The sequence below is a fragment of the Phocoena phocoena genome, chromosome 11 (assembly GCF_963924675.1).
Source record: "Phocoena phocoena chromosome 11, mPhoPho1.1, whole genome shotgun sequence".
NCBI lineage: Eukaryota > Metazoa > Chordata > Mammalia > Artiodactyla > Phocoenidae > Phocoena > Phocoena phocoena.
The window spans coordinates 71867689-71891687 of record NC_089229.1 but is presented as its reverse complement, the minus strand read 5'-3'; the positions used below and the strand labels follow the sequence as shown (position 1 = coordinate 71891687).

The following is a 23999-nucleotide window of genomic DNA, read 5'->3' as shown; positions in this document are numbered from 1 at the left end:
AGGGAGTGATGACTAGGTGGAGAAGAGGAGATTTTTAGGGCAGTGGAATTAGTTTGTGTGGTACTGTAATGTGGATACATGTCATTATACATTTGTCAAGACCCACAGAATATAGTACACAAAGAGTGAACTCTATTGTAAACTGTGGACTTCAGTTAATAATAATTTATTAATATAAGCTCGTCAGTTATACATACAAGTATACCAAACTATTCTAGTTGTTCATAATGGGGAAAAGATGCATGTGTCTGGGGTGGTGATGGTGAAGGGAAAAGGTAGATGTGGGAGCTCTCTGTATTTTCTGCTCAATTTTTCTATAAACCTAAAGCTGCTCTAAAAAAAGTCTAGTTTTTAATATTTAAAAATTTTAATATTAAAAATTGTATTACAGTATTTAACATGTTGTTATTGTCATAGACTAAAATGTCAATATCTTGGACTGCAGATAGTCATTAAACTGTGGTTCCTTTTACACGATTATACTAAAAATGCTTATAAGTTGCCTGAGCTGCTTGAAGCAGAAATACTGAGTTTCCTACTGAAGTTTCTTCAGCAGATTTTTGGAGTATAAGTACTATTATTATTATTATTATTATTATTATTATTATGTGGTACGCGGGCCTCTCACTGTTGTGGCCTCTCCCATTGCGGAGCACAGGCTCCGGACGAGCAGGCTCAGTGGCCATGGCTCACGGGCCCAGCTGCTCCGCGGCATGTGGGATCCTCCCGGACCGGGGCAGGAACCCGTGTCCCTTACATCGGCAGGCGGACTCTCAACCACTGCGCCACCAGGGAACCCCACTATTATTTTTTTTAGAAATAAAATTAATTATTTAAAAGTTTTTAAATTAGTTAGGTTAATGTGTATTCATTGAGCTCTTGCTCTGTGCAAAATATTATAATAATACACAATATGATCATCACTTTTGTTAAAAATCCTGGAATACTCTATGTTCTCGTAGCATGTGAGACAACAGGGAATTATGTTCATTTGTAGCCTGTCTGAAAGTTCTAATATTGAGGAACAGAATACTTCCATGGAAGTAAGTGGGAACTTTCCCTATTTTATCTTCCTTAATGGAGGCCATGCATACCTTGCCACCCACATACCTATACCTGACTTGGTAAAATAATTTCTAATACTATTTAATAGCAGAATATAGTTTGACAACTTACTTTAAAATATTTTATTTTCCCAGAACTTTGAGAAACTACTAACAATAAAATCCATATTAATTTGCATAGAATTATTTTCCTTCTTTTTCCCTTCCTTCCACCCTCTTTGGATATTGACCATGTTCTTACCATGAGAGTGAAACTGGGGAATAGAGTGATTCACTCACTAGTGAGTAAAGCAACCCAGTCTGTGTCCTTAAGGAACGTGTAGTTAAGTTCAGAAAACTGACATTGAATAATGATGGAATAAATAAATGTAATTGTATATCGTACTAAGTGCTGTGAGGAGAAGTTTCAAGATGCTATGAGGGTACCTCAAGGGGATCTGATCCAGACTGTGGAGGCAGGGAAGTGTGTCTGTGTCTGTGACGTTTAATTAAGTTAAGTCTGGAAAGAAGAGCATCTGAGGGACCCTAAGGCTAGCTTATGGTCAATATGTTATCTCAGCTGAATCTCACAAAAATCCTATAGGGTAGGACAGGTATGATCTCTGCTTGACTAATTGAGGAAATTGAAGCACTGAGATTTTTGTGTGACATGTTCAGGGGCATAGAATTAATTAATTAGTTGTGAAAGCTTGAACATACCTATGTTCAAAAAATGTTTGCACTGCACAACTTTGTAATAATTTTAGAAGTGGTTTTATATTTGGAAAGACACATTATGGAGGTCATACCTGAGTGGGACCACAACCATTAAAAATTCCCATGTGGGGGCTTCCCTGGTTGCGCAGTGGTTGAGAGCCCGCCTGCCGATACAGGGGACACGGGTTCGTGCCCCGGTCCGGGAAGATCCCACGTGCCGCGGAGCGAATGGGCCCGTGAACCATGGCCGCTGGGCCTGCGCGTCCGGAGCCTGTGCTCCGCAGCGGGAGAGCCCACAACAGTGAGAGGCCCACGTACCACAAAAAAAAATAAATTCCCATGTGAAATGAAGTTTTAGTTCTTTGATTTTATCAGTCTTCCATATAGAATCTGAACCTTAAGACTTTTAATTCCTAAGTGGAGAATCATTTCTACTAATTTATTTTGCTACAAATACTTTTTGGAAATAGGTGAAGTATAGCATGTACCTTTCTGCTTCTCAGGAAAATAGCTTCTAGTAATGTCCTGGAACATTTTGACCCTCAAAGATTTTCTGGATAAAACATAACCCATATTTTTAACCTTGAAAATGCTAAGAAATAATTTCTCAAGCCACTTTCATAGAACCACAGATTTTCAGATCTCTAAAGAATCTCAGAGTTCATCTGATTTAGCTTCACTATTTTACAGATGAGAAAACAGTCTGTATGATTTGCTCAGTTTCCAAAATTATGTTCCATAGAATTTTATTCCTTGGACGTACCTTGTACTGTATTTCCCTTTTGGAAATTCATAAAATATACCAGAATATTGACAGCTCTGAAATATTTCATTTTATTTTGCGTAATGTTTCCCTAATCCCTTTTTTTTTTTGTAAAGTATATATTTTTAGTCTCAAAAGATATAAAATACCTCAGGAATAACTGACAAAATTGACATATCTGTCTTAAAGGGAAATTTGGCATTTCTAATGAAATTGTAGATGCCCTACTGTTCAGGAATTCTACTAGTGGTTATATACAATAGAGGCATCCTCTCACTGTTCACAGAACACCCTTTTGCTTTTTGGGTTTTTTTGACAATTTGCTAAACATTGTCATAGGCACTGAGTAGTATGCAAGTAAGCATAAGCATAAGAATATTTATTATGGCATTTTTCATAGTAGCCAAACATTGGAAAGAATGTAAATGTCTATCAACAGGAGAGTGAATAAATTGGCTATATTCATACCATGGAAATGCTATGTAGCAGTTAAAATAAATGAATAAGATGTATTTATCAACATGAAAAATAAATCTAAAAAAATTGTTACATGAAAAAGCAAATTGAATATAGACATGTACGATATGATAATATTTATGTAATGCAAAACAGTAATATGTATTACCTGTGGATGCATACATCATAAAAGTACAAAAACATGTATCGAAATAACACCAAATTCAAGGTAGAAATCTCTGTGGGGAGGTCCCTAATCTCTTAAGATCATATGATCAAAGAATACTTTTATTAAGTAACATCCATAGTTATTCCATAGAATACTCTTTACAAGATGGTGTTATAGAGAATTTTTATTTTTATATTATATTGTGGATTAGTAAAATATTCCAAAATGTTTTGTTAGACTTACTTCAGAGTAATTTGAATTAATCTATAATGTATGTCCCATAATATCACAGATAATTTGAAATGAATATTCTAATGATTTCTACTTTGTACAGTTGTTGGACAGATGAATTTATACTTAGACACTTTCGTGGCTTTCAGGTTAAGAGAGTCTTATAATTATGGTGTATTGTTTTAATGTTTTGTGGTAGTATTAATTTATTTTAAAAGTAGAATTATTTTATTGTCAGTGTGAGAATGGAAATTAAATTATGTGATAGATCATTGGTAGCTGCTCTTATTGTAGAATCTAATGGAAATGTAGTTAAAGTTATTAAAATGTCCATTATCTCACTTTCGTTTTCTCTTAGCTGCTATGCCTTTTTTGCCTTCTTCCATGACAAGCCTAAAATTATCTCAAAACAAATTTACATGTGTTCCGGAAGCAATTTTAAATCTTCCACAGTAAGTTTATTATTTTAACTTTAAAAACCACACGAGGTGGAACAAAACCTTCATAAACATGGTTTTAACTTAGACATATAAATGTAATTGATTTCTAAACCTACTAAACTTAATGTTTTTAAATCTATGAATGTTTGACTTTTAATATTAGATGAAAGATGTGAATTGTTATTTGGGCTTTTTAACTTTTATATTTATTTAATGTGCTGTTGTGTAGAAACAATTTAAGAGTAATTAATTGTTGCATTATTATAATCAAATGAGATTGTACTGGCTATCACTTTAACTTTTAAAATTTCACTTGCTTTGGGGATTATGTTGCTAAAACACTGTTAACTTTGAAATTATACCTGTTATGTTTGAGTGACATTTTTGGTGAAGAATAGGATAATTTATGTCGTTCCAAGTATTTGGGGATATTTTTGGTTAATTTCATTAAAAATAAAAGCTTCCTATTAACTACAAATCCAGGCATTAATTAGATTTCAAATGTGTTGTAAGCTTAAATAACTATTCTAGTAGTATTATTTATTATAAATAAAATCCATCAAGGTACATGTGCAAATATATACATATACAGGCAAATAATACTTAGTTATAATTTAGCCATGGAAGGTGTGAGACAGATGAATAATAGTTAATTTAAGTCTAGGTTTAGAATGTGTCAGACACTGTAGTTTACTGCTTAACAGTGGATCATCTTTTTAATCGTCCTAATAATCCTATGAAATACTTACTGTTATCATCTCCACTTTATAATGAGAACACTATTTCATAAGAGAGAGAAAGTAACTTGCCTGAAGTCACAGTTCTTAAACACTGGTGGTTTGATTTCAGACTCTTAATTCTGACATACAGGCATCTATAGAATACAGGTGGGCGGTCCTATATTTTAAACATAATTTATTCTTGAAAATGTGTTTGGAAGCCACCTATTTGTAAAAGCTCATTAGAGGGCTTCCCTGGTGGCACAGTGGTTGAGAGTCCGCCTGCCGATGCAGGGGACGCGGGTTTGTGTCCCGGTCCGGGAAGATCCCACATGTCGCGGAGCCTGCGCGTCTGGAGCCTGTGCTCCGCAACGGGAGAGGCCACAACAGTGAGAGGCCCACGTACCGCAAAAAAAAAAAAAGCTTATTAGAAGATGCATGTCATAAGAAAGCTTTCTTCCCAGAGAACTAAAAATATTATGCAGTCCCTAATTACACTATACCTTTAGACACCATCTTCAGATATACATTTTTAGTGTTTTATATGTATTTTTTAAATTTATTCTTTTGTTTCACAAATGAGCGTGTGGTTGGCCAGCTTCAGTCTCCAAGTTTAGTCTAAAAGCTAAGAGACACTGCCTTTGAACAACCTGACGATTCTCAACTTTGTCTCAGTTGCATTGTTTGTTAGACATACATGTCTTATCTTTAATATAGTCAAATTAATTTTCTTGTTTTCAACATTTTTATAAGGTAACTAGGGCAAAATCTAGATCATTTAAAAATTAGAGCAATAATGTTGCTCTGCAGATCTGAATCTTGGTCTAGCAGGCAGTACAGCTATTTGAGCTTAGAATTAATTCATAATACTTCAAATATGCTGGATGAAAGGGATCAGTATACAGTAGTAAAAGTCCAGGCAACCTTTTACATAGTCAAATATACCACAATTGTTGACTATCTTTATTCTTCCTACACATGTACATTTACATGTGACATGTGTTTTTCTGCTATTTCCTGCAAATTTTGGGTAGCTATTCCTGCCTGAAAGCAACAAATTTACATTGAGGGCCTACTGTATACAAGACATCATGCTCAATGTTATGATACTTTTCACACTGAGGCTGGCTGCTAAAAATGATAGTAAACTTAAGGACCCAACCTCTGAAGAATCCCTCCAGGTATGAGTGAAATTGAACAGAGAAATGGAGGCTACATATTTGTAAATCTTGTATAGAAGGCAGGAATCTTAATGACTGTTTTTGCCTTTGTTAATTATGATTTCTCATGCATCGTAAGTGTTTGTAAAACACTTGGTCTTTCCTTATGGTTGACATTTTTATGTTTCTGAAGTAGGGAAATTAGGCCTCAATTTTGTTTTTATTTGTCCTTTTTAAAAATGTTCCTGTTGAGACATGCCTTTTTTTTCTAGCCTGTATATACCTTTATGTACACAAAAAAACACGTATATACTCATATATAAATAATGTTAGTTTTAAAGTTATACCTTATTCTCACTCTGGTGAAAATTACTTGTGATGTTATTTCATGTATTTTGGAAACACTCATTTGATTTTTATCTGGACATTGTATTGTTTCAGCCTGCGGTCCTTAGATATGAGCAACAATGATATTCAGTATCTACCAGGTCCTGTGCACTGGAGATCTTTGAACTTAAGGGAACTCTTGTTTAGTCATAATCAAATCAGTATCTTGGACTTGAGTGAAAAAGCCTGTGCATGGTCTAGAGTAGAGAAACTACATCTTTCTCATAATAAACTGAAAGAGGTAAGAGGTCATCTTTATTTGTTTAGAATTATTTCCAGTTTGAAAATATGCTTTTATAATTTGCATTATCACAAATGATCATTTCAAAATCTGTTATTTGATATTGCTTACTTTTTGAATAAGATCTAATCCTACCCTGAGGTAAATGGGTATATTAACAATGCTTAATTTCCTTAAAAAATCACTTTTTGTGCTCTATTTTATTTTGAATATTTATATATTTAATTATGAATGTGTGTAATGCTTTAAGTGTGACAATTTATCACAAAATCGCTAATCTGTTAACAGACTCTCAGACACGCTGTATTTCTCAAGTTGTCTCCGGGCCATATGCAGCCTGTGTTTTTCAGCTGACATTCTTTTCCACATTCTTAAATTTCTGCATTCACCCAAATGGACAGGTCTCTGTTATAAATCTGAAATTGATTATCCATTCGTCCCAGAAAAAAATTTTTTTTTTGGCCAGGTTCAAGTCTGTTGCCTATAAAAGCCAAAAAAACAGTAAAGTGCCTGAAACCATGAGGTTCAGAATAACTCTGAATATTTTGGAATACCTGACTTTTTTTGCAGAAAATTAATGTTTGCTATTATAGAAGTAATGAATATTGCTTAAAAATTTGGAACAGAAAGAAATTCCAATATTTATGCCACTTAAGGTATAAACATTTAGTTGTATTTTAAGAACAGTAAGTTGTACATAAGTCTGTGATGATTAGATCTTTAGTTTTACTGAAGAACACAGTGTGAGGGAATAGACTGAAGCCACAGATGATTGGTTTTGGATACATAAAAAGAACTTCTTTACTTTCAGTGTTGTGAAGTGATGAAATATGTGAAGGAGGCAGAATGGGTTTTTAAAGATTATAAATAAATGACATAGATTGGGGTAAGTCCTTTATATGTATGTTTTCAAACATTTATAATGAAAACTATGACAAACCTTTGGAAAGTTTTAGAACTCTTTTGAGAGGCTGTGCAAGGTGCTGATGGGATCTCTGAACCTCTCTTGTTTCATATTAGCATCTTGTGTTTTGGCAGCACACATTTCTTTCTTCCCACCAACAAGATTTGCCCTTTTTTATTTCATTAAGATTCCTCCTGAGATTGGCTGTCTTGAAAATCTGACATCTCTTGATGTTAGTTACAACTTGGAGCTGAGATCCTTTCCCAATGAAATGGGGAAATTAAGCAAAATATGGGATCTTCCTTTGGATGAACTGCATCTTAATTTTGATTTTAAACACATAGGATGTAAAGCCAAAGACATCATAAGGTTAGATAATTTTATTTTCATTTGTTTTTATTAAATTTGTTTCAGATATCCTTTCTTTGTGACTTTGATGGATATATAGTTACAATTTAAGAAAAAAATATATAGTACCATCCAACGTTTATTTGTCATTTGCCCTTTATTTAATAAATGGGTTTGTTTAGTGCCACTGCAGAGTTTTTCATTTCCTCCTAGCCAAGTTAAGGTTGACAGAATGGCTTCTCCTTATCATGCTTTTCAGTAGAAAGGGACTCTAAAAGGAAATTATTACTATTTGGTCTCTTGTTACCAGTTATACAATCTAAAGAAATAAAGCATAGTATTATAACTTCTCAAGCTGCATTTCATATAGCAAATAGTTATCGTATGTCTATTATATCTTAAAGCATTATTGTTACTTAAATGATATAAAATTACATCAATTTTGCTTAGGAAGCTGATAACCTACTCAACTTGATCATTTTTGAAACCACCAAAACTTCCACGTATCACTGTTTCTGGTTTTATATTTTATGAACTTCAAATATCTTTAATAATGAACTTTATTCCACTCTTTGTTACTGTTTGAGCACATTAGTCTTATTGTTACTGTTTGAGCACATTACTCTTATTGTTACCTACCTGTAAAATCATTTATTTTTATTTCCACAAAACTACTGCTGTCCATATTTATCTTACAGGTTTCAGCTATCACCTCTTAATGTATCCTTGACTTGCCTATAATGTCCACTAAGTCAAGGACCATGGCTACATTTACTTACTATTTCATTCTTGGCACCAAACACGGAGCCTGGCATACAATTAATAATTGTTGCATTACGAGTGAACTACAGTTACCTAAATCTCTTCTTTAAAGTTTCTTAATTTATATTTAGCTTTTTGTCTCTTTTTATGAACAAAGATTTGTTTTTTTTGTTCTCCTGAGTGTGATTTAACTTGAAAAAACAAAAAAGATCTTTTCACCAACTATGCTAAATAAACGTGATTAGCCCGCACCCTACACAGTTATTTCCCATGATTTTCCTTCCTGAAACTGGAAAAGATGTTCATATAAAAATGTATTCAATTCTTACTAAACATTTAGTAGAACTGGTTTTCGATGTGTTATGCTATATTATCAAGCTACTATATAACTAAATATTTTTAAACATATTTAACATTTTTAGAGAGAACATAGACCTGGAGTAGTTTAGAAATTGTAGTCCTCATTTGCTTTTTTAAAGAATGACAAAGAATGAATTCTTAATAAATAGACATTTGGACCATTGATTTTCTTGTTTATTGGTGATGAAAACAGAACATAAGCTGTATGTGAGAAAATGACTGATTTCAATAACAGCAGGTACAAGGTCTGATCTGCCAGATCTTGTTTTCTAGAGCATCAAATAATTCAAGAAAATAATGATGCTTTTTGCTCAGATCATCAGGAATGTTGGACAGATTCCTATTAGTTATGAGAACTAATCAGTCAATATTCCCTAAGATTCACTTATGATTTAGTTTATTTTTCTAATTTTAAACTGTGGCAACATTTTAACATACTTAAAATATATCTTTCTATATCCATTTTATTTTTGAGAACATTTAAATGTACTATTAATTTAAAGGTGGTATTGCTAGCCACCTGCAGCACTTCTAGTTAGTTTCAATTATTTTCACATTAAGACTTAGGAACAGCAACATATTATCTGCTGATAGTATAATCATTTATATGTATCAATTTATAATTTAACCAGTATGTTCTCCCTTTCCATTTACATTATGTATATGCATGTATGATATATATAAATATATACATTATGTATACCATACATGAATATATGTACGCATACACATGTATAATGTACCAAATACGACCTCACTATCAAAGTTTAGTATAGCAGTATGCTTATATACTCTACCTTGATTGTTTATCCTATGAGCTTTGTAAAATTTTATACTTTGGGCTTCCCTGGTGGCTCAGTGGTTGAGAGTCCGCCTGCCGATGCAGGGGACACGGGTTCGTGCCCCGGTCCGGGAGGGTCCCATGTGCCGCGGAGTGGCTGGGCCCGTGAGCCATGGCCGCTGAGCCTGTGTGTCTGGAGCCTGTGCTCCGCAACAGGAGAGGCCACAACAGTGAGGCCCGCATACTGAAAAAAAAAAAAAATTATACTTTATAATTTTTAGGGTTTTATTTGTGTTATTTAAAGAAATTATGTGTGTGTATAAAATTCTAGTGAGTATTACAAACATATTTTGAAATTTTGATTATTTCTGGTGATAGAATGTCATTATATTTGATAATGCTGCCGATCATTATCAACTACACCAACATCGCTAACAAAATATATGCATCAATAGTGCATTGAAAGACACATGCATTATTAGTTACATGAGCTATGCACTCTTTTGCATACTGTATTTTAGAACAGTTTGATATTTGAAAGAATTCAGTGCATAAGAATTCACCTGTATCATAAGTACACTGCTAAGCAGTTTATTTTATTTTTGTTTTTCAAATACCAGGTTTCTTCAACAGCGGTTAAAAAAAGCTGTGCCCTATAACCGAATGAAACTTATGATTGTGGGAAATACCGGGAGTGGTAAGACCACCTTGTTGCAGCAATTAATGAAAATCAAGAAATCAGATCTTGGGATGCAAGGTGCCACAGTTGGCATAGACGTGAAAGACTGGCCCATCCAAATAAGAGGCAAAGGGAAGAAAGACCTCATTCTAAATGTGTGGGATTTTGCAGGTATTTATTTTGCTAGAATTTTTTATTCACACATCTTTTTAAAACAGGGACTTAAAAACTGAATTTTCTGTTCCAATACTGCAAAGAGACCTGGTGGATCCTATGGAATTATTCCAAAGCCACTTATTTCTCTTAATTGTACCCTCGCCACCAGAATGGAGAAGCCATGGAAGGAAATGTTAGGAACCAGTACATGCCAGCTGAAGCTAAGTAGCTGACACAGGTGAAAAGTTGTCAGTCCCTAGTAAAAAGCCAGTGTAGCCATGTAACCATCATTTTTTATAGTTTTTCTCTTTCTTTGTGTGATAAATAGTGGATAGTATCACTTAATTTTATTTTTGAATAAGATGAAAAATTCTTGCCTATTTTCTGGAAGGCTAAAAAATTCTCTAATTTTTATTTAGGTTGTGAGGAATTCTACAGCACTCACCCCCACTTTATGACCCAACGAGCCCTGTATCTTGCTGTCTATGACCTCAGCAAAGGGCAAGCTGAAGTTGATGCCATGAAGCCTTGGCTCTTCAATATAAAGGTGATCTGTTCTAATCATTTGAAAATAGAAAATAATTCTTGGATTTTTTTTGGTATGTAAGGTAATTTATTTTGGGCAAACAGGTGCTTCAAATAGTCTCTTCAAATAATTTTTTAAAAGAAAGAAGCACTAAAATTTTGAGTTGGGAAAGTAATTAAGTTGTGACATGAAAATAGTGTTTTCTATATTAGTGAGAGTTATAGAAACTGGAAACCATTTTAAGCTATAGAAATTGAGAGTTTATAAGTTAAACTATTTTTGGTATTATTTTGATATTATTTGATACTATTTCTGTTTTTTTTTTCGGCTGTGCCACGTAGCTGGCAGGATCTCAGTTCCCTGACCAGGGATTGAACCTGGGCCACATCAGTGAAAGCCTGAATCCTAACCACTAGGTGACCAGGGAATTCCCTGATATTATTTCTTAAGGGTAATATGAACTTCCCTAATTTAAAATAAACCATAGTGAAAAAAAGCAATCTGTGCATCACCAACTCTGTCCTCAGAGGCAATTTAGTGTGAAGTCCTTCAGATCTTACAGTTTTAAATGGTCCCAGATTAATAGTATATTTGGAATTTTGCAATTTTTCCAATTTGTCCCTTGCTGTCATATTGTCAGCTATTACTTTATGTATATATGGTTTTAAATATATATGACTTTTTAGAATTGAGACCAAAGTAAGAGTGAATGGTCTTTGAATGATGTTCCAGTGGGCTCTTCTGTGAGGCAAGCCCTTAAAAAGATTTGTCAGGAAATTTTGGCTCCATCAAGCTTGTTTTGTCATTTTGGTAATTTTTTAAACTTCCTTTTTTTGACTTTATTATAGCTAGCCAAAGTGAGAAAATACTATAGTCGCAGTAATATTTGCTTTAGTGACTTTTTTCATTGTAGACTCCACACTGAATGACTTTAATATGAATTAAGGAGATTGAATTTACAGGTAAGGAAGAGAAAATATAAAACAAATTGTATTACTCTGAAATAATTTGGGGATTATTAAATACTATTTTATTTAGAAGACCAAAGCACACTTAGAGAATAACCTATTTTAAGGCACGGAAAAAGCAAAAGAAAAATATACTATTACTGTTACATAGGCCACCTGAAAGAAAAGTGGTAATAATTGGATAAGAAGGGGCATAAAATTGACTTTTAAAATTTTGTAAGGGTAAGTTTTTTCTTAGGTTTAAGGAAGGAAAGGAAGTTGTTATTTTCTTCTTAGAAGTCTTGATTTCTCATTTCCACTCAAGTGAATTTCATAGAAAATGAATGTCAGTGGAAATGTAAGCAGTCTTGATTTAAAAAAAAAAACACAAAAGTATTTTGTATCTTTCCCCATAGGCTCGTGCTTCTTCGTCCCCTGTGATTCTTGTTGGGACACATTTGGATGTTTCTGATGAGAAGCAGCGCAAAGCCTGTATCAGTAAAATCACCAAGGAACTCTTGAACAAAAGAGGGTTTCCTGCAATACGGGATTACCACTTTGTAAATGCCACTGAGGAATCCGATGCTTTGGCAAAACTTCGGAAAACCATCATAAATGAGAGCCTCAATTTCAAGGTAACATGGTTCATTGCCAACTTTAGGTAGTAGATAAATATAATTTATTAATTCTCATGTTGTGCAACTGCTAAGAAATGTCAAAAGTCTTGAGAAGAGAGCAGCTATCTTAAAATTGTGGGTGTTTTTCAGAGCTGTTAACATTATTAAAGTACTTTCAATTTTAAAATTATTTATGCTATACTTTATTTCAAACTCATAGAAGTGGGAATAAAAATAATTTGAGGATACTGAGAGAAACTAAGAGGATATCTGAGAAGCTGAGAGAATATTCCTGAGAGAATCTCGGACATGTTTCTGATGCCCTTTCTCTCCCAACTTCCTGTAGTGGTGATTCAATCCAAAGGATAAAGATGAATGTTGGGGTCTTGGGGTTATCTTTCTTATATTTTCCATCTGCTTTCTTTTCGAGTTCTTATTTTATGCTCTCCTTGATTTTCTTTGTTGTTCCTTCATGTCTCTTGTCACTGTGATCTCCCTTCCAAATATTTTTTTCTCAATATTGGGAGAAGTTTCTTTCGTCTGATAATCAGGGTCACTAATTTGGTTTTCATCAATGTCTAAGCAATTTTTAGTTCATACAAACTGGGTTTTTTCATTTTGGGAATTATGTTTTTGATTTCAAAGTTTTCTTCTGGTAAGACAAATGTAATTCATGGAGTTCATAAAACGCAAATAAATTGGTTAACAGTGAGAACACTTGTTTTTAATACTTGCAAGAGAAAGAAATTTTACCTGGGTTCTACAGACAGCATGGTATGAACTGTACTGAAAAACACCCTGAATAGTTCAATATAACAACACAATGGTGGATTTCACTGTTAATCTCTGTTCGTTTAGCTCATTAGCACTAATGATCAAGGCCATGGCTTATAACAAGGGTCCTGTTTTGCCTGGACAGTCCCAGCATAATTATTAATTGTGTCCCACTATATTCTCAGAAGCATTCCAGTTTGGATGATAAATTATATGGTCACCTTGGTTATAATGTGTTGGCTAGTTAGCTTACTTTTCCATTTCCACAGATTATGTTCCTATCCAAAACCTAATGAGCCATTTATAAACTGGTCTTTGTGGTGCCCAGGGAGAGAATTTGCACATTTGTATCTTTCAGCACATTTATCCCAGTCACTAAAAGCTTTTACAAATGGTGGATCAGTGACATTTTATATAAGAAGAATGAAATATCATTTATTTGTAGATTTTCTTACTTTTTTTGTGGGACATATGACTAAAGAGTAATATGACTTTTAAGAAACAAATATGCAAAATTAATATATTCAATTAAATATTCTCCTTACCCAGGGAGTTTTCTTTTGAGACTATACCTATGCTTACAGAACTTTGTTGTTATTTATAATATTTTAATAGCTTCTCTTTTTATCATTGGTATCAGAGCATTTATCATATTTTAAAAAAGACTTCTTGGAGGATGAGTTTGTTTTGAGAAAGCCTGAATTTAGTTGAAGCAAAGTCTGGATAAGGTGGTTCATCAAGCTGTACTGGTATTGCTTTAGGCTAATAGCAATTTATCACTATCAATTAATGAGACCAATTTTCTTTCTGCACTTGTACATGAACTCTGAAGGCAATACCAGATAAGGAAGTAAAACAAATGCTTTGAGAAATGGCAGTATTATTTGAAGAAAGGTATCTATTACTAATGGATACATCATTCTGGCATATTGGTTTGAAAATCTGTTTGATTGCTTTGCAGAATAGTGACTCAGATGACCCCAAAACAATAAACCTGCCAGAACTTGAATATTCTTTCCTCCCTGAGGTGCTTCAACCTGTATTCAAACAACAGCTTTTAATCTACTAGAAATCTTTTTTTGTTTGCCCTTTCATTTGTTTTTCATCTTTTCCTTTCATCTTGGCTCTTTTCTAATCTTTCCCTGTCTCACCCTTATTAACATGTGTCTGTGCAGACTTCAGAATAAAAGTTTTTTGTTTTTGGCTGTTGGTGACCTGATAATAAAGCTTAAAACAAGGAGGACAAAACAGAATTCAGTGCCAACCATATCCCTCTCAATCTTGTCCAGCCCCTTAGCAGAGTGGGATCCTTTGCTGGCCCTGTAATCCAGCCCTGTAAAGTTCATCCTTTGGTTACTTGATTGCTTTCTGTGAGAACTCTTGTTTACTTTTATATGTAGGTTTCCCTTCTTGGGTTAAAACATAAATTTCAGTCTGAATTTATTTTTTATCTTAATTTATAAATGATGAAGAGAGAGAATATGAAAAGTGCAGGTTAGTGAAATTATATTTAATTTTCTGGTTCAAAGCGTACATTGAAACAATCTTGAATGTTTGGAGGTAAATATGAAAGTAATGGTTACAGTTGCTGTAAATCAATTTCCTTAAGATTCTAGTTAAAAGTAGAAGGAGCAAGTTAAAGTGTGTGTGTGCATGTGTGTAATAAAACCCAATTTCTATTTGTAATAAGTTGAAGAATTCAAGTAGAAATTATGTTAGTTATTGTCAGGTAAAAAGAATATACAAGAATATATTCATGGGTTGAGAAATGGGGAGAGTGTGCCACCTGGTGGTTCTCAAAGGTATTTTAGTTACTATTGTTAGGGTTGCATTTCTATTTAAAATTAGATTTTTAAGAAAAAAGTTTGGAAAAGATTTTAATTATAGAAACTATCACTTTAAGGTCATTCTTTTAAAATTTTATTTTATGTATCTCTCGATTAGTAGACAGTTGTTAGATTCTAAGTGTAACAGACCCCAGATCATCCTCTCATATCAGAATCATTGGGGTTTAGATGATTTCTTATTTTTCCAAGTTCAAGTTTCCACGAAAAAGCATAGCTTGGGTGAGGAAATTTTTTGTCTGTCTCCAGATTTCACTGTTGATACCTACATTCCACTAATACAACATTTTGCAAATAACAAGAACAAAATTTAGTTTTACCTTGGGTTGTGGATCACATTTTCATCTAATAAATAAGGTTCAAACGCTCTTACAATACTTGCTGACTTCTTATGCTAGCATATCTATTGCATGTAAGTTTAATGTCTTAGAAAACAGAAAGTCCTTTATTTACTGTCAATGATTTATCTTGGATTTTGCCATGGATTTTCTGAATAGCTAGATAAATATTTCCATGTAATATTATTTGATAGTTCTTTCCAAATTGGCTTCTGTGTTCATATTTTTTCATATTTTAAGATCATCTTATTTATTCCTGACAATTTAATTGGTTTTACATTACATTTTGATTTTATTAAAAAATACAGTTCTGAATGATTAGCATAGAATTTACCACCCACCAGACAAATCGATGAATAAAATGGATTTTTACAGCTTGTCATTTGTAATTTCATAGATCCGAGATCAGCCTGTTGTTGGGCAGCTGATTCCAGACTGCTATGTAGAACTTGAGAAAATCATTTTATCAGAGCGTAAAAATGTGCCAGTTGAATTTCCTGTAATTGACCAGAAACGATTATTACAACTTGTGAAAGAACATCAGCTGCAGTTAGATGAAAATGAGCTTCCTCATGCAGTTCACTTCCTAAATGAATCAGGTTTGTTTATTGCATATTCTTTGAAAGCTCTGCTGTAGTAATTTGTGAAAATGTACCTGAACCTTGTATAGAACTTACATTTAAAATTTAACAGAATATTGACAAAATTCTTTAATAGATAACTGATTTTTTTTTCTTTTTGAAAGATCATCATGAGCATTGATGTTGAATCATGTATTATGTCATAAGAGAAAAATTGAGAAATTATCTAAGGGTAGTAGTGGAAAAGGTCTCTGAGCAGGAGTTAAAACATGGGTTGTAGAACTTGACTGTACTATTCAGGACCTGTGAGACCCTATGTGGAGGCTATTTGTACACTGAAAAGAAGAATTATTATTGGGATGGTTTAACGTGGCACTTGGAGAATCAATGGTTGTCTGAGATGATGCAGCTACTGAGTGGCAGATCTTGCTCTGTTGCATAACATGTTGTCAGCATGACCTCACAGATGAAAACTCTTGAACAGACTTTGGTGCTAATTGTGTACTTGATCAATATAACCTTGCTAGAAATGTGTGAGTTGATTTGTAGTGCTCGGATAAGTGGTTGGGAAGTTGCTTTTGATCTCCAGATTCTGCTGTATGAAAGATAATCTTTATGTGGATTGAATCTGATCCATTCATCTCCTCATTGTTCTTAAACCAGTAGCTTCCTTTGATATTTTGTGTTTCTTACCTGTATTCGAAAATAAGATGTGTCTTTGTAATATGTAATTAGAAAGCCAAAAATATTTATGAATTTCTATTTATTTCTAAATACATGCTCTTCAATGTATGGCTTTGTCTTAAATATGATCATTTTATATAGTTCAAAAGATAACTTTTTAAAATAATATTTGGATTTCAGGGCTTGGGAGCTGTGTTGCCTGGGTTCGGGTCTCAGCTCTGCCACTGAAGTTTACTCATCTGTAAAATGAGGAGGTTGGACTAGATTCTCTCTAAAGCCCCTTGATATTTGCATATTCTAAATTCTATGTTTCACTCTTGATTTGTACTCCAGGGGTCCTCCTTCATTTTCAAGACCCAGCCTTGCAGTTAAGTGACTTATATTTTGTGGAACCCAAGTGGCTTTGTAAAGTCATGGCCCAGGTTGGTATACTATATTTTTGTGGCATGGGAGTAATGATTGAAGAAAACTACAAGTGACACCTAGAGCACTGAGTTTTATAGAGTTTGTGTTCAGTTAAGGTAGAAACTACTGTGAATATAGAAAACTGTAGAACAATTTGCGTAGAAGACTGCATAAAGAAGAACTTCATGAAAGAAGAGAAGACATCTTAGAATTTACTTTAATGTCTTTGTTTCAAGTCACAGACAGGTGTTTGTACTGCTCTGTTCCGTAGTACTTTTCTAGATCCTGATGATAGCTTTGGTTTGGTTATTGATATAGTCAATTGAATGAAAGCTTTGTGAAAATCTTTGGGATAAGTACATATACAAAAATTGGGTTGATGAGCCTCTGAAACCTCAGTCTAGACAACATGGAGGAAAATTTTGACTCTTCAGTGGAATGTAAGTTCTAAATGCTTACAATTTTAAAAATTTTGAATAGTGGTGGTTATGGCTGTCTTTTCTCTATTTATATTTCATATGGAAAATTATTTCTTCTCCCAATAACAGTTACCAATGAGTTTATATTAATTAGCTATCATAATCCACCTCTATAGATTTGCCACAGAAAACCATTCAAACAGAACACACTAGCTCAGGGTTCCTCAATGTCAGCATTATTGACATTTTGGGCCAGATAATTCTTTGTTGTACATTGTAGGATGATAGCAGCATCTTTGGCCTCTACCCTCTAGATGCCAGTAGTACCTTCCCAGTATGACAAGCAAAAATGTGCCCAGACATTGCCAAATATTTTAGGATGCACAAAATCACCCTGGGTGAGAACAACTGCATCTGGATGAATCATGAATTGAAGTGAGCCTGGGGAGGGCGTCTCCAGCATGTGCACTCACTGGTGGCTATTTTGTTTATGAGTATAATTTTTTTTTTTTTTTTTTTTATGCGTTACGCGGGCCTCTCACTGTCGTGGCCTCTCCCGCCGCGGAGGACAGGCTCCGGACGCGCAGGCTCAGCGGCCATGGCTCACGGGCCCAGCCGCTCCGCGGCACGCGGGACCCTCCCAGACCGGGGCACGAACCCGCGCCCCCTGCATCGGCAGGCGGACTCCCAACCACTGCGCCACCAGGGAAGCCCCGAGTATAATTTTTTGAGTCACTAAAATGATTGTATTTTTTTATGTTAGAAATCTCTCTTCTTTTTTTTTTTTTTTTTTTTTTTTTTGCGGTACGTGGGCCTCTCACTGTTGGGGCCTCTCCCGTTGTGGAGCACAGGCTCCGGACACGCAGGCTCAGTGGCCATGGCTCACGGGCCCAGCCGCTCTGCGGCATGTGGGATCTTCCCGGACCAGGGCACGAACCCGCATCCCCTGCATCGGTAGGCAGACTCTCAACCACTGCGCCACCAGGGAAGCCTCAGAAAGCTCTCTTCTAATCAACTGTAATGGTAATTAAATTCCCTCAGGTAATCTTGAATAATAGTTCCTAAATTTCATCTAAGGAAGAATAAGAAAGATATTTTAAAGAGGGAATTAATTTGTGGCTAAATCCTATACCACAGAACTTGAGAATGTATTGAAATGTTGCAATTGGCAGTTAATCGTAATGGGACAGTTATTACTATTCTGGCAGTTTTTTTTTTTTTTTTTTTTTGTGGTACGCGGGCCTCTCACTGTTGTGGCCTATCCCGTTGCGGAGCACAGGCTCCGGACGCACAGGCTCAGTGGCCATGGCTCACGGGCCCAGCCCCTCCGCGGCATGTGGGATCCTCCCGGACCGGGGCACGAACCCGCGTCCCCTGCATCGGCAGGCGGACTCTCAATCACTGCACCACCAGGGAAGCCCGTCTGGCAGATATTTTTAAAGTAGATTTTCATCCTTCTGCACATATGCCATGGAAAGTGTGATTTTACTCATCTACCTAATGAGAATGGAGCCAGGAAGGTATAGTGGTCAAGAGCACAAGCTCTAGAGTCAGCATGACCTGCATTCAGATCTCTCCTAAATCCTTACTCACTTTGACATTTCTTAATGTTTTAACCTTTTGTTTCTTCACTTGTAAAATAAGGATAATAACAATATTATCTTCTACATTGGCTCCCTAGTTCAGTATAAGTGAATAGTAAGTTTTAGCAAAAGTTTATATTTGACCTATTTGGTAATTAAAGACTTATGATTTCAGGAAATGAAAAAAATCTTCAAAACTGTAAAGATGTATTCATGTAGTTTTGGAAAGTGTGCCAGGTATGGAGCTAAATGAAACAATATGTGTAGTTATATGCACTCTGTGTAGAAAAGGGAGTTTTAATTATACCCTAAAGATTTGTTGTTAGGTGGCACCTGTATCAGAAAATAACTGAACTCTGTATAGTCAAGAAAAGGCTAAAGTTGCACCAAAAAGTGATGTGTTTCCATGTGAATTGGGACTATTTAAAGTTGCACACGTGTGGATAATATGAGAGTGGGTACATCTTATTCAATAGAATAACAAAGTGGTTTCCATCAGAATCACTATCTTTTGACAGAAGCAAATTTCCATCATGATGCAATAAAATCCCTGAAGATACTATGGAGTAATTAAGTTGAAACTCTCATTAGCATAGTTATACTATTAGTTATACTATAAACATGTTAATTTAATTGAAAATTAAGTCAAGAATTTGAACAACTCAGGTTATTTTGAAAGATAGATCTAAAGGGTCAGTAAAATTTCTTAATGTAAAAGATAAATGCCATCATTTTTATTTATGTGATATACTGAAATATGTCATTTTTATTAAGGTTTAAAGAGAATGAAAGCCATAAGTAATCACGTGAAGACAGAATGATCTGCCTGACACCAAACCAGCAAAAATAAATAGGGTTATTCACCTCCAAGTGAGTCATCAAGACAAGGGAAGAAATAATTTCATGGTGTAGAAGCTCTAATGTGCCCAGCCACCCTCTTTGTGCGCAGAGCTGTTAGGTCACTAAACTTACTAAAGTTTCCATCAACACACAGAGAAATTTGCAAAACTCATTTAACTATATGATAAAAGAGATATGAAATGGACTTACTGGTAGAGTATTATAAAACTTGCATGGCAATTTAATCTTGATAAAAAGTTGTGTGAGAAATTTGGAAAATTTTCTTTCCTTGCACAAGGGCATAAGTTAGCCTTAGAAATTACCAGGCTGAAGGAATAATAAGAGGTCTTTCAAAGGTGATAAAATTAAGATAAGGTTTCAGTTTTTTATTGCTATATAACAAAATACCCCAAAACCTAGCGTACACAAGTAAACTTGGAGTAAAACATCAACAGCTTATTGTTTCTCACTGTTCTGTGGGTTGACTGGGTTCAGCCAAGTGGTTCTGCTCCACATGGCATTGACAGGGGTCGTTCGCTTGGCTTCCTCATTGAGCTGGGCTGGAGAGTCCAAGAAGGCTACACTCACATTTTTGGTGTGTTGGTGCTCCTCCATGTGGTCTCTCATATATGCCTAGACCTCTTAAAGGCCAGGCCCAGAACTGGTAAAATGTCAGCTCTGCCATATTCTAGTGAGCAGAGCAACCACAAGTCTTGTTCAGGGAAATGGATGGATTCTATATATTGAAGGATTAAGCAGCCCACATGTAGAGAGAGAAAAAAATTAATGTGTCCATCTTTGGAAACTATCTGCTACAGATAGTGGTAGCACAGCATAGATCTACTAAAAAAATCAAGCACAAACTTCTATTTTAAAATCAGTTTGTCGGAGGCCGTGCTACGCCGAGCCCTGTGCGTGAACAGCTGCGGCAGGGGCAGCATCCAGTGGCGGTGCCAGCAGTTCCAGCCCGTTGCTTTACTTTTTAGCTGTACCAACGTAGTCATTATGCCGAAGAGAAAGTCTCCAGAGAATCCAGAGGGCAAGGATGGCTCCAAAGTAACTAAACAGGAGCCCACCAGATGGTCTGCCAGGTTGTCAGCGAAAGCTGCTCCCCCAAAACCTGAACCTAAACCAAGAAAAACATCTGCTAAGGCCCTTATCCTATGCATAGATCCTCACATTAGCCCTACTGAGAACGAACTGGCAACAAAGGTTAAAAAAGGTGCTAAAGGGAAGAAGGAGGAAAAGCAAGAAGCTGGAAAGGAAGGCACAGAAAACTGAATCTGTAAACGAAAGAGAATGATTTGTCATGAAAATTAGGGTTGATTTTATGTACCTCTTGGGACAACTTTTAAAAGCTATTTTTACCGAGTATTTTGTAAATGCTAATTTTTTAGGACTCTACTAGTTGGCATACAAAAATATATAAGGATGGACATTTTACCTTCTCATAGTCATGAGTTTTGGAGATTCCCATCATCCTTGAGTAAAATAAATACCAATTTAGTATAGGAAGCTGTCTGTAAAATTGATTCACCATTCCATGCACTTGCTTTAAAAATTTAGTCCTGTGCATACTGTGGTGTTTTTACTGTGTGTATTTGAATTTTTTCATGCAGTTTTTCTAGAACAATAATCAGTGGTGCTTTTGTACCTAGGTTTTATGTAATTTTAATGAAACATGGATAGTTGTGGCCACCTGCTGACTATTTGTGGTTTAAAATAAAAGGTTTTCCTTCCTGCAAAAAAAAAGTAAATAAAATAAAATAAAATCAGTTTGTCTAAGTAAAATAAATTAGAATAAGTATACAATAATGGCTGACATATGAGAGGTTACTTATATGCTTTTCAAAGATTATCTCATTTAATTCTCAGAACAACTCTTTTAAATGGTACTTTATTAGTGCCCATTCTTGAAGATGAAGAAATTGATGGACAGAGAGGTTAAATAATTTATCCAAAGTTACATATTCAGGGAGAATTAGAGTTACGATTTCAAACCAAGTGGTTTGACTCCATATTCAGGGAGAATTAGAGTTATGATTTCAAACCAAGTGGTTTGGCTCCAGTGCCTATGAACCTAACCCTAGGATAAAATGCTCCAAACTTTATTTTCCCCCAGTTCACGAATTCAACAGTATTTATTCAGCACCTAATGATGTTCCAGATATTGTTCTGGTGCTGGGGCGACAGCAGTAGACAAAACAAGTTTCCTGCATTCATGGAGTTGACGTTCAAATGGGAGGAAATAACCAAAACATGGATCCTTAACATGTTAGGTGGTACAGAATGCTACAAAGAAAATATAAAGTATGGCTGGGGGTAGAGAGTGAGTTTGTCAGACAGGTCTTAGCAACTTTAAAAACACTAAAACAGCAGTTTTCTTCACTACCTAAAGTGTAAGAGCAGTTTGGGCTATAAACTATACGATATGGAGGAAGTCCCAAATTATAGTTTTTATTATTTAATGACCCATTATACATTGCATTAGATATCATTATGTTCAATCAGTCATGCATTCATTGATTCAATGACGGTATATGTACAAAATAGAAATATGGTGTTGAGTGAGACAAGTCCTCGGGCCTACGGATTTTACAGTCCAGTATTTTACCCAGCTACATGATAATGTAAATAATGTTTGTTCCTATTTAAGTATCCCTTAAGCATTATAGATCTACTAAAGAAAATTAAGCACAAATCTCTTTTGAAAATTAATTTGGCCAAGTAAAATGAATAGGAATATGTAGATAATGGCTAACATTTGAAGGCTTGCTATTTGCTAAAAATTGTTGTATGTATTTTGCATGTTTTATGTGTATCTTATTTTGTTCTCATGCAGTCTAAGAGACAGTCACTTTTATTATCTTATGTTACAGAGAAGGAAACTGTGGGTAAAGAAATTAAATATCTTTCCCAAGGTCACACAATTGGCAGTAGAGCCTGGATTTGAACCTGAGTTCTTCTGAACTTATATTTTTAATTGTTATGATGATGATCAAAGCTCAAAGTATGGTCTCCACATTAGAATCATCAGAGTTTCTTGTTAAAAAAGCAGATTCTCAAGCCTCATCTCAGACCCACTGATCCAGACTGAGTGGAGTCCAGTGAAATTCAGGGGTTACTTACTTTGTTTGAGAATCACTGAAATGTGCTAAGCTACCTCTCTTCTCGCTGATGCAAACCATCTCCTATTATATAAATGTAAAGTAACATTTCTATTGCAAACCTGTAGTGATAACACAGTCTGGAAGATAATTTCCCTAGGAATATACTATTGATGAGACTGTAACAAGGATGTGGGGTACTGGATTGATGTGTTAATTGGAGTTGGGGAAGGCTTGTGGTTCATTGGTTTCAGAGGATCTCCAGAATTTCTGATCTGAATTAACTCCCTTAATTTAATAAAAATTTTTTTGTGTGTGTAGGTAGTACATGCCCCACTGGGCTTCTAGGCTACCTGGCTGCTAGCTAGAGAAATTAGGTCCTGTGTTGTACTTGACAACATTAAAATTGTTTTAATCATTTTTACTGAGCACAGGAAATGTTTTAAATTCAAAACTTTCCAGAAAATAAATTTTAGTGATTATGTATAAGTTTAAATCTTTCAGATTTTGACAGTGAAAGTGGAGGGCTGTCCAAAACATCCTAAGGGAATTATTTCACGTAGAGATGTGGAAAAATTTCTTTCAAAGAAAAAGAGATTTCCAAAGAACTACATGTCACAGTACTTTAAACTCTTAGAAAAATTCCAGATTGCCTTGCCAACAGGAGAAGAATATTTGCTGGTTCCAAGCAGGTAAGCCAAAACTTAAAATTTTATTACCCTATGGAAATTCACCATATATTATATTGTTTTAGTAGTCAAAGTAACTTTGGTCTGTGATAAATGTAGTAACTTTTTTCTTCTTGTGTAAACTTTGTACTGAAGTATAACATTTTCTTTTAATGAAAACACTAAATTTGACATTTAAAGATACAGTAAATGACTGATTTTATGTATATAATTACTATTTGATTTAGCACTGCCTAATTTAATAAAGGTTAATAGTGGAGATAAGTCTCTCTGTGTGTGTATGTGTGTGTGCGTGTGTGTGTGTGTGTGTGTCCTTACATGGTACTGGA

At 34.9% G+C, this 23999-nt stretch overlaps 2 protein-coding genes across 3 annotated transcripts in view; both read left to right on the top strand.

The window, feature by feature from the left end:
• LRRK2 (leucine rich repeat kinase 2) overlaps positions 1–23999 on the top strand; it is a 149004-nt gene that overhangs the window by 83497 nt on the left and 41508 nt on the right. Inside the window, exons 26-34 of the mRNA XM_065887771.1 lie at positions 3738–3831; positions 6140–6326; positions 7418–7599; positions 10102–10331; positions 10736–10863; positions 12206–12424; positions 15760–15961; positions 16961–17049; positions 23486–23673. Coding sequence (XP_065743843.1) covers positions 3738–3831; positions 6140–6326; positions 7418–7599; positions 10102–10331; positions 10736–10863; positions 12206–12424; positions 15760–15961; positions 16961–17049; positions 23486–23673 — 1519 coding nt within the window. The remainder of the gene's footprint in view (positions 1–3737; positions 3832–6139; positions 6327–7417; positions 7600–10101; positions 10332–10735; positions 10864–12205; positions 12425–15759; positions 15962–16960; positions 17050–23485; positions 23674–23999) is intronic.
• On the top strand, positions 20768–21626 carry LOC136131059 (high mobility group nucleosome-binding domain-containing protein 3-like). 2 transcript variants are annotated; one of them, XM_065887772.1, is made up of 2 exons: positions 20768–21026; positions 21069–21626. In XM_065887772.1, the coding sequence occupies exons 1-2, from the start codon at positions 20880–20882 to the stop codon at positions 21153–21155; spliced, it is 234 nt and encodes a 77-aa protein (XP_065743844.1). In that variant the 5' UTR covers positions 20768–20879; the 3' UTR covers positions 21156–21626. The 2 variants fall into 2 exon arrangements, with proteins under 2 accessions (XP_065743844.1, XP_065743845.1); XM_065887773.1 differs by having other exon boundaries at positions 20880–21026; positions 21142–21177.